At 35.1% G+C, this 12155-nt stretch overlaps 1 protein-coding gene across 4 annotated transcripts in view; it reads right to left on the bottom strand.

Moving 5' to 3' along the window:
- The window catches only part of PRMT3 (protein arginine methyltransferase 3), a 138458-nt gene that overhangs the window by 101026 nt on the left and 25277 nt on the right, over window positions 1-12155 (bottom strand). For all 4 annotated transcript variants that reach the window (XM_027578120.2, XM_027578117.2, XM_027578118.2 and 1 more), the window contains one exon: window positions 11493-11614. In XM_027578120.2, coding sequence (XP_027433921.1) covers window positions 11493-11614 — 122 coding nt within the window. The remainder of the gene's footprint in view (window positions 1-11492; window positions 11615-12155) is intronic.

Here is a 12155-nt window from a genome sequence, read left to right as displayed (position 1 = left end):
TTTTCCATTAAAAGTGAATTAATGTCCTTGCATTATCCAGGAGGTTAGAAATATTAACAATATACTTTGACATATTTTAATTTCCAATGTCTGTTTCATGTTCCTTATAGAAATTCAATTGATTTTTGTATATTAATTTGTATTCAGCATCTTGATAATTTTATTATTGGAATAATTTATTTATAGTTTATTTTTTAAAATTTGATTTCATATGGATTTTTTTTTTTAGATTTTATTTATTTATTCATGAGAGAGAGAGAGAGAGAGAGACAGGCAGAGGGAGAAGCAGGCTCCCAAGGAGCAGGGAGCCCGATGTGGGACTCGATCCCAAGACCCTGGGATCATGACCTGAGCCGAAGGCAGACGCTTAACCATCTGAGCCACCCAGGCACCCTATAGTTTATTTCTGAAGTCCTTATTTATAAACATACCATTAGTGAATATGAATAGTTTTCTTTTTTCATTTTCAGTTCTCATAGCTTTCTTTTTATTGCCTTGCTGTACTGGGATCTCCTTTACAGAGTTAACAGAAGAGGTGATGGCAGGTATCTCTGTCCTGTTCCTGAACTTAAAGCAAATGCTTTCAATGCTTCATCAAGATATGGGCCATAGAGCTTGTATTTTTTTTGTAGATACTATATATCATGTTAGGACATTCCTTTTTAGCTCTAGTTTGCTAAGCACTGTAATACATTGATACATTGAATGGATATGGAATTTTATCAAACCATTTTTTCTGCATCTATTGAGATGATCTCAGTAGACTGTTCTGGCTGATGTTCTCATACTTAACCAACCTTATATTCTTGGGATAAACTTTACCTTCCAATATATTGCTCAATTAGTTTTCTAATATTTTGATTAAGATTTTTGCATGTATGTTCATGAATGAGTAATCTGTAATTTTCTGTTCTACTGCTTTAGTAGAATTTCAGTATAAAGGTTATACTGCCCTTATATATGGGTGCTTGAGTCTTGACAAAGATGAATGACACTGCAAAGCAGAGAGGAAAGAATGGTCTCTATAGTAAGTGAGACTGGGACAACTAGGTCATTTAAACAGATTACAAAAAAACAAAACAAAAAACAAAAGAATAAAACTGAATCACTACTTTATTCCATATACAAAAACAACGCCCAAGAGATTATAGGCCTAAATGTAAAACAAAACTATAAAGCATTTACAACAGAATATAGGAGAATATCTCAATAAAGTTTCTTACTCAGCTCACAAATAGCCTTAAACAAGAATTTTGCTATGTGGAAACTGAGAATTTCAGTACATCAAAAGACACTATGAAGAAAGTGAAAAGGTACCCAAGAATGACAGAAGACATCGGCATTACATGAAACCTATAAACAACTAAAATTTTATTTTATTTTTTTTAAAATATTTTATTTATTTATTTGACAGAGAGAGACACAGTGAGAGAGGGAACACAAGCAGGGGGAGTGGGAGAGGGAGAAGCAGGCTTCCCGCAGAGCGGGGAGCCCGATGCGGGGCTCGATCCCAGGAACCAGGGATCATGACCTGAGCCGAAGGCAGACGCTTAACGACTGAGGCACCCAGGCGCCCACAACTAAAATTTTAAAAATATAAAGATCATTTACAAATAAAGGAGAAGATCCAACTCAAGAAAATCTGAGAAAAGGTATCAACAGATATTTCACAGAAAAGGAAACTCAAATGGCCAATAATCACCTAAAAAGGTGCTTGGCCTCATTAGTCATCACAGAAATGTAAATTTAAATTGCAATGAGGTTCTATAAGACCAACTGGAAAAAAACAGAAAAGATAAGACAATACCAACCAGAACTGTTATGTACAAAAAGTTTGTAAGAAAATTTTTCATAATAGCTCTAACCTGGAAAACCTAAAAAATGTCCATCAGGAACAGATCAGAAAATTGTGATATAGTCATCCATAGCATTCTTTACAATAATAAACATGAATGAACTCCAGTTATACATACCATGAATGAACACTAAAAAAAATGAGCAAAACAAGTTAGACAAAAAAAATGCATAATATATCATTTTGTTTATTTAAAAAAATCAGAGTTGAGTAAACTATCTTAGATGGATGGCGATGTAAGTGGTTAAAGTATAAAGCACACAAAAGAAGTAATTACTATCAAAGTCAAGACAGTAGCTCCTCAATCAGGCAAGGGCAGCATCTGACCGAAAAAGGGCAAATGGAGGTGGGTGGGATTCTATCTATCGTGTGGTAATGTTCTATTTCTTCTTTTAATACATATGTTACATTTCATACAAAAATAAAAAAAGGGATGTTTTATCATATTTTGTTTTTTTTTCAAATAAGTACTTAATAAAATTCTTTCTGATAAAACTGCTGTAGTTGCTTACTATTTACTGAAATACATATATATACATATTTTAAAGACTTTATTTGACAGAGAGAGAGACTTAGCAGGAGAAGGAACACAAGCAGGGGGAGTGGGAGAGGGAGAAAGCAGGCTTCCCGCGGAGCAGGGAGCCTGATGCGGAGCTCGATCCCAGGACCCTGGGATCATGACCTGAGCCGAAGGCAGACACTTAACGACTGAGCCACCCAGATGCCCTATTTACTGAAATATTTATTAAGGCTCTAACGGTTACAAACACTTCAAAGGAAACAAAAAGTGAGCTTCTTAAAAGAGTAAAATGTTCCCATTGCCTAGAAATATCTTCAGACTGCTAACGCTGAAACAAGATGTGTTCTGTAAGAGGCCATCTGCTCAGGCTGTTTATTGTCTGCTACAAGTCATAATCCTACTTGCATCAGTAATTACTTGTTCAAATATAAATATAACAGAAAAGATTAACATTTCAGGCAATACACAGAAAAAAGACAAAGGCCATAATTCCCAGTAATTCTGTATTAAACAGCTGAACACAGATATCATTCACACAGATAACTTCTTTCTTTTGAGACTGCTCATCCTAACCACCACCTGATTTCCCATTCATGAAAAAAACTATACTTTTTACTGACTTTTCTCAAGTGGCTACTCACTAAACCTTTCTTTAGCATAAAAGCATGCCAAAAATTCTATCTCTAGAATCACCTGCTCAGAAACTAGCATAGCTTTAATCTATAGAAATATGACACTGTAATAAGAAGAGTATTTAAATAAGTCTCTTAACTAATCCAATAAGTACTGAAATCATCTATTTTTCTGAGTGAAAATTTTGTTAGGAAATAAGATGGGAAAGTATTGGTTGTTCTATCATAAAAGTAGCAATTTAACTTTTATTTCATGATACAGGAACATCAGCATGATTAATTATCTTATACTGGGCATACAGAGATGAAAGACACAGTCCATACATTTAAGAACATGGTCTAAGGGAGAGAGAAGAGTAAACAGCATAGGGTATCACAGAGCTTATATAAAAAGTCCTTAAGTAAGTGAGGGACATTTGAGTTTAACCAGGAAAACAGCACCCACAAAGACATATATATATCTATATATCTATCTACATATATATATATAGATATACATACATATATGTAAGGGAGGGTCATCTCTGTGTGCACGTGTCTCTGTGTGTTAAGAGAAATGGCAAATTTGAAGAACTATAGTTTACTATGATTAGAGTAATAAGTATACAGTGACAAAGTTGAGAGGTAGAGGTGATACTAAAGAGTCTAGATTTTATTTAAAGGTAGTAAAGAGTCATTTCAGGATTTTTCAGAATGGGAAACATAGGATCAAATGTGTAATGTCCTTCTGTCCAATGTGACTGAGATTAAAGACCTGGTGTAGGTCCAAAGAAGAACATGGTCTAGTAGGGAGATAAATAAAAGCAGCATAAAGCATCACAGAAGTTCATGCAATGAAGACCTGTAATCAAGCAAGTGGCATTTAAAGTTTGTGACAAAATTCATCTAGAAGAATACATAAGTGCTAAGGAAGGGTAGGGAGGGAATATCCTGATATAAAAATGTATAAGGTTTATATAATAGTACTTTGCTTTCATTTCACTATGGCACCCAAGCACAGATACTTCTCTTTTGTCCTCAAAGCACAATGAAATGACAATAAAGCAATATAAAATACAACAGTAAATTGATAAATGCAAAGATTTTAGAAGGTGATATCAAAGCAGCAGATTCTGATAATTTAGTGAGAGAAAAAGGGGGATTAAATTATATTGGCAAACTTGTCAAGAAGGCTCCAGTGCTTGGTGCATACAGCAGAGATTAGAGTGGAGGTGGAGGCCATTCTTCACAACACAAGCCCTGGGGTTAAGAGGTATACAAGGTAGAAATGACAGACACTGAAAAAATCAATGGAAGAAAGAGAGGGTTCCCTCCACTTCCCTCAGAAACAAAACACATTCCAGCTACCTTTATTAAAAAATCTAGTCCTCTATTCATAAATGCAAACAAAAAAACAAGGATTTTTTTTTTTTAAAGATTTTATTTATTTATTTGACAGAGAGAGAACACAAGCAGGGGGAGCTGCAGAGGGAAAGGGAGAAGCTGGCTCCCCACCAAGCAGGGAGCCCGATGTGGGGCTTGATCCCAGGACCCTGGGATCATGACCGGAGCCAAAGGAAGAAACTTAACAGACTGAGCTACCCAGGTGCCCCCTAAAAACAAGGATTCTTAACCATCTGAGACAAATGGTAGATGTAAGTATATCTCATGAAAAATAAATACTACCAGGCAGATCATTTCAAATGCAGGCCCCAGACATGGAGTCAGAATAAGGCTTGTATTCCTCGAATACAATGAACTGCCTCCGTCCCAAATGTATCATTTGTGTTTACAGGTGTGTAGTTGTGGAATTACTAACACTGAGAACATTTATTGTTTAAAATTAGCAGTAACTCAGCTTCTAATACATTAAAAAAAAAACGATGAAAAGAATTGTCTGGATTCAAGCAGAGAAAATGGGCTTTCAGGTTTGATGTTGATTTGCTTTGTTTGATGTCCCGGGTCTTGAAAATTCATTAATTTATAAATTCACTGATTAAATAAGTATTTAAATTGAATACCTACTATATGCCACATTACCTTTCCTGGTGGTAAAAAAAGAGAAAAATCCCTATCTAACCTTGAAGAGCTGAAATTCTGGAAAAACTCACATTTTTATGTATTTCATCTCCTGACCTAAAGCTTTAAAAAGTCTTACCAAAATGCTGATAGTGATCTCTCATACTAGGATCACAGGTAATCTTTTGTTTCTTCTTTATCATCTCTTATGTCTTCCCAACACAAAACACATCCTTTTCCCCTTTTTTACTTAAAGGGGAGGAGAATTGAGGAGGGAAATCAGTCTGGCTGCCCTGGAGAGAACAGATGACAGCCGCTGGGAGGCAAAGGCAACGTACAAATAACAGAGCTGGTTACACGCAGCTGTATGAATTCAGATGAGAAACGTAAGAATGGGAACTAAGACATGGATTCAAGACACGTCAATAACAGACAAGGAATGGATTTGAGAAACATTAAGGATTCTCAGTTAACAGGATTATCTCCAACAGGAATGTTGGTAAAAAAGAAGCAAAGGTTAAGTATGAATCCCAGGTTTTCAATTTTTACCCGCGAAAAAAGCATCAATGCAGGTCTGTTCTCTTAGGTCTTATCTCTGTAACCATGGCAATAATTCTTGACCAAACTCTAACGAAAGTCCTGAACATTCACATAATTATTGTGTAATGATGCTATTCTATATGCTCTAAGCCATGGACCAGGATAAACCAGGATGACAGCATGTTTAAAGTAAACATGAATATTCCTGATGTGTATCTGGTGTCTGACATGCATTTACACCATGGGGGGGGCGGGTCATAGAGCAGGTGCCTGTATGACTAGCTCTCTTTGAGAACTATGGACTCTTAAGACTCAAGCAAACTTCCTTAGGCAGAGACATCTTACATGTGTCTCTGAAACTTGCAGCTAGAGAGAAAAGTACATCTTGTGTGACTCTTGCAAATAAAGGATTACTTGGGAGCCTCTCTACATGACATCTTTACTGATGGATATCTTTTTCTTGCTGTCCCTGAACTGTGTCTTCTGCTATAATAAATCTTAACTGTGAATACAACTTTATATTGAGTTTTAGGAGTTTTCCCAGTCAACCACTGGACTACTGGGTAGTCATGAGACCTTCAAAACAGGATCACTGAGTGGGTGGGAAACTAAGGGTTTGGTGGGGTGGGAAAAAAAATGAATTTAATTTTCTTGTACAGTGCCTTGATCACCTTCATTACCTTCATAAGAATTCTATGGGTTTTGAGCAGCAAATATGTTTTTTACCATTTTAGCCTTATCAGCAGTTCAAAATTCTCTGCAGCTTTAACTCACTCTCCTATGTTATTTCTATTAAATTAGGAACAAAATACGAAGGAACATCTTTATTTCAAGAATTTATCCTGGTATATTTTGTGATCTTGTTCCAAATCTGATATAGGGGCTACCACTATCTTTAAAATCATTATGTTAAGTTCATTCTTCTCAAAGACCTTTACTATGCATTTGCCGTGAATCAGACACCTTGCTAGGTGTTTGGAATAAAAAGATTAAGAAAATATAGCTCCTGTCCTAGAATCCAGAGGACACTTATATAAACATGACAACATATCAAATATTCTCTAGGCTTTTGTTTCATTTCTAACAGTATTCTAGATACAGGCAATATAAAAGATTGCATCTTTAATGTCAGAGTGAGACTGAAAGTATTGCCTTGTAGCTGAATGATGGATCAACCTTCTCATGAAAGCTCCCCTGCAATAACATGCAGAAGTCTGAATAATGAGCTATTCCATGGCTGAGTCAATGAGAAGCCAAAGGCAGCCCGAGTAACAGTAAAAATATTACCAGAAGCTATCCCTGCTTCCTGAGGGTGAATACAATATACAATTGTCGGGCAATTCAATAGCTTTGCTATCCTTAGGTAAGTTTATGTTTCTAAAATGATCATTCATGGGGCGCCTGGGGGGGCTCAGTTGTTAAGCGTCTGCCTTCGGCTCAGGTCATGATCCCAGAGTCCTGGGATCGAGCCCCGCATCAGGCTCCCTGCTCAGCGGGAAGCCTACTTGTCCCTCTCCCACTCCCCCTGCTTGTGTTCCCTCTCTCACCGTGTCTCTCTCTGTCAAATAAATAAATAAAATCTCTAAAAAAAAAAATGATCATTCACTTCAGAGTTCGAAGTACAACAGCATGAATAAGAAACAATTTTGCATTCCTTCCATATTTCACTTTGCGTTCTATTTTCCCCTGCTAATACAACATCTTTGAAAACCTATGTTCTACTTTATTCATGTCTGCAACCTCAAAACTGCAAGCCTGACCTTCTTCTTAAGCCAAAAAAATATATATTTATATGTGACATATACATATATGCTCTAATATACATGTCAGTTTACATTAAAATCAATATTTACTCCATTCTAAACTCATTTCTTTAGAAATATTAGATCTTTTTTAAATAAAGGAATACAAATTATTTTATCATATTTTGAATGTAACTCAAGGACTGTAAACTAAATATATTTAAAAGTAATGAAAAATGCATTTTAAAAGTGTCCCTCGGGGCTCCTGGGTGGCTCAGTCGGTTGAGCGTCTGCCTTCGGCTCAGGTCATGATCCCAGGGTCCTGCGATTGAGCCCCGGATCAGGTTCCCTACTCCGTGGGAACCTGCTTCTCCCTTTCCCACTCTCCCCTGCTTGTGTTCCCTCTCTCGCTGTCAAATAAATAAAATATTAAAAAAAAAAGTGTCCCTCTTAGAATTTAAAGTGTTTTACAGATGTAAACTTACAGAATTTTATAGAAACTCTGCTATGTACAGATCTCTGACAAAATAGCCTCAGAAGAGCAAAGACAACTCACAGCCTGCTAACTGGATGAGTTGTTTTCACTGACTGATAATTCTAGAAAGCTCCAATATACAATAATAGACAAGTATAAGAGAAGTTGAGAGGGGGTGCCTAGGTAGCTCAGTCAGTTGAGCGTCTGACTCTTGGCTTTGGCTCAGATCATGATCCCAGGGTCATGAGATCCAGCCCCAGGTCAGGCTCTGTGCTCAGCATGCAGTCTGCTTGAGATTGTCTCTCACTCTCCTTCCGTCTTTCCCAACCGTCCCCCATGGATGCATGAGCTCTCTCTCTAAAAAAAAAAAAAAAAAAAAAAAAAAAAAAAAAAAAAAAAAAGAAGAAGAAGAAGAAAATCTTAAAAAAAGAGAGAGAGAGAGAAGTTGGGAGCAGATTTCAAGGGTGAGTACAGAATAAAACTGGCCAAAGCTTGAAGTTTAATGGTATAAGAGAGTAGAGACTATGAATAATTGAAAAAAAAATGCAGAAAACAGAGTCACCATATTTTGGGGGGATAGCTACAATGAGCGATTATTTTAGAAACACAACCAACAAAATATAAAATATTATTTGAGGCACTGGTACCAAGCTAAACATACCACTATTACTACTAATTAATAATACTACAATTACAGATAAAATTTAGTAAGCAATTACATGCCAGCCACTTTGTAAAGGACCATAAATGGATTCAATCCTTGTAACAATCTTATGAGATAGTTACCACCATCAACCTCATTTTATAAAGGAAGAAACCAGACATTAAAGAAGTAATTTTCCCATTATTATGTAGCTAATTAATCAAAAACAAAACCAGAAATCAAGTCATGTGATTCCAGATGCTGAGAGAAATGCTATGCTGCCTCCTCAACCAGTAGAACAATGAGCCAGTAAATTGTGAGAATATTAACAGTAAACTGTTTCCTGCATATCCTTTTAGAGAGACATTCATCAATAGAAGAAAAGAAGTTCTTTTACCCAACAGTATAAATTTCAAAATTTCAAACAAAAGACAAGGGAGAGATGCTTATAGACACTATGGAAATAACTATCTTTTTCACAATATAAGTAGGCAAAGGACAATATCTCCAAAGAAACAGTTTAATGTTGGCTTATCCAAAACAAAATTTATCTAAAGCAAAAAGGTCTGATTTTCAAACTCTATAGGTTCTAAGTAAAGCAAATTACTGAATACAACTAACACATGCCCTGTAAGTAGTCAAACGGAGATACAGTGCAGTAAATTAGCTGTGAGGATGAACTATGGAGTCAGGCTGCCTGGGATCTAATCCTGGCTCCACTACAAATAAGGAGATTTACTTAATCTCTGCCACAATTTCTTAATCTCTATAAAAAGGATAATCATGGGGCGCCCGGGTGGCTCAGTCGTTAAGCATCTGCCTTTGGCTCAGGTCATGATCCCAGGGTCCTGGGATCGAGCCCTGCATCGGGCTCCCTGCTCAGCAGGAAGCCTGCTTCTCCCTCACTCCCCCTGCTTGTGTTCCCTCTCTTGTGCTCTGTTAAATAAATAAATAAAATCTTAAAAAATATATATATAAGGATAATCATATACTGTAATTATATCTACCTCAAAGGAAATTCAACAGAGTACTAATGTTAGCAATTTTTATTATTAAAGTGAAGTACCTAAAACTGAGTGCTAAGTCATTCTCAATAAATGCCCTATGTAAAAGTTCCATACACTGCAGCACTAAATTTTATATACAATGAATGTGAATATAATCATTGTATAAAGATATTTGTAAAAAGGCACTAGGAATTCTATGTGAAATAAAGTGAAACAAAACAAAACAATACAAAGTAAAATGAGTGTTATTACTATCTTTTTCTTCCATAAAGGAATTATAATGAGAGCACAGCTAGTCTCACTTTGTAGAAACCAAAAATGAAAATTAATACATAAATATACATGGTCTTTTATAAGATTAGGCTTCAAGTAGAAATATCTTATCGTAATCTTCCTATCAACAATAAGTTTTTGATAATTCTTCTAAAACAATCTCTTGTTTAGAACACTGTTTCTCATATTCGTTTGGATGGCAATGCACAACCAAGTGAGGGTGCTCTTTACGGAAACGCCAAAATGATGATGATGTCCTTACTGGTATGCTAAGAACTAGGAAAAACTTCACTAGATTACAGAGCTGCCTATATACATGCAACGCATACGCCATTTTCTCCAGTATGAAAATAATAACCACAAACCCAAAACTATGAAAAATCTAAGCAAGATCAATGTAATTTTTTCATTAACATTAATTTGGTACTTGTTAGTAATATTAGTAGCTAACTTTTGAATACCTATTACATGCCAAGCAATATGCCAAAGAAATTTATACGTTTATCTTACTTGTAACTTACCTTGCTCATAATCATATGAGGTATTCATTATTATTTTTATTTTGACAGTGAAACAGCAGGTGTCAAAGAGATTAGATATAATTTCACTGAAGTTCAAATAACTGGTAAGTAGGAGTGAGGATTCAAACCAATCCTGACTCAAACCTTGCACTTTGAAGCACAACACTACACTTCTACATTATGCGATAATATCTAAAAGTTTAAACATCTTACACAACTATATTTAAATTTAATACTATTAAGAAATAATTAATATTAATCAATTTTAAGAAGAGAACATAAGTACCAATGGGAGGACCATTTAAGAACTATTGTTGGGGATTTAATGTATGCAGGTGATTATAGTTAGTAATATTGTATTTATATACTTGAAGGTTGCTAAAAGAGTAGATCTTAAATATTTTCAACACAAAAATGGTAATTACATGATACAATGGAGGTGTTAACTAATGTTACGGTGGTAGTCATTTTACAATAAACAAAGGTATCGAAGCAATACACTGTATATCTTAAACTTATAAAATGTTATGTGTCAATTATATCTCAATAAAGCAGGGGGGAGGCTGTGGGGGAGAAAATTGCTGAGAAGCTCCTATTATTTACTCTCAAAATTACTCCGAAGTTCCAAGTCTAAGGTGCTTTGTTAAGTATACAGCTAAAGAAATCTAGTTCTGTAAGCTGTAGTTCAAATAAAAGGCCTTCTTACTACAACATAAGCCAATTGTAAAGTCAATCCTTGATTGATTAACCTAACTTAATTCCTCAGAGAGGAGATATTTTTAGAGAATAAAATTAAGTTTTAGGGGATAAACTAAATCCACTCTGCTTTGTTTGTAGTCATTTTGGAATTTACTTATTTTAATTTGAAGGAGGCACAAAGGTTAGTGTTGTAAAAAAGAAAAAAAATAACCCTTAGTCTTTAGTCTGATTGTTATTTGCTAAAGGAAACATTACTGAAATAAATATTTAGTTTTGTTGAGTCTTCTAACAATATTACTCTATATGCCAACGACTTCTAATTTTGTATTATAATTAGCATATTTATAGCCATAATTGGAAAGATAGGAAATTATATAAAAATAATTCTCATCAATGAGAACTGTGAAAAGACTGTTTATAGCTCAAACATGCCTAGCTCAATCTAACCTAAAATCTTACTATTCTGGAATGAATTTTTACTAAAAGACACATCTTGAGTTTGCATTAGATAGCTATTAAAGACAAGAAGACCTGTTAAATCATCATATTTAAAAATAATCTTAAGTCAAGCCTTAAAATACATCTACCTTATGATATCCATTGCCTGGTAAAGTATTTCAGACTGATCAACTCCAAGAACCTTCTTTGCCCCAGCTTTAGCTGCAAACATAGAGAGAATTCCAGTTCCACAACCAACATCCAGAACTACCTGGTGTAATAAAAAAAACAGGTATTACTGAGAAGGTCTAGTATTTTAAGTTCTATTCATATATTTTGACATTACTGGCAAGGAACAGACCACGAAATTTTAAAATTTTACAGATCAACGATGGTAGTAATTTCTATTTGAAGAAACTGAAGGTATCATTACAATGGGTTGTTTTAAATTCTTTTTTTGAGGGGGGTACATAAGTTCTATGCCCAGCATGGGGCTTGAACTACGACCCCAAGATCAAGAGTCTTGTACTCTACTGATTAAGCCAGTTGTTTCATATTCTCAATAGCATGTTTGGCCATATGCTGCTACAATCAGATGCAACAATGTAAATTAAGAGATGTTTTATATGAAATAAGCAGTTTCCACAGATTTAATAGGGAAGTATTCTGTTTGTAATTTCCCTACTGTCTGCATGCTCTAATTTAGGCTTAGTAATTCTAAATTTTAGTAGAAATAAACTTTCTCAAGTTTGAAAGGCAGGAATTAACTTAAGCAGGATAGCTTGATCCAATACAACTAAAAAATGTTTATA

Source organism: Zalophus californianus, chromosome 11 (assembly GCF_009762305.2).
Source record: "Zalophus californianus isolate mZalCal1 chromosome 11, mZalCal1.pri.v2, whole genome shotgun sequence".
NCBI classification, from domain to species: Eukaryota; Metazoa; Chordata; class Mammalia; order Carnivora; family Otariidae; genus Zalophus; species Zalophus californianus.
This window is presented reverse-complemented; position numbering and strand designations above follow the sequence as displayed.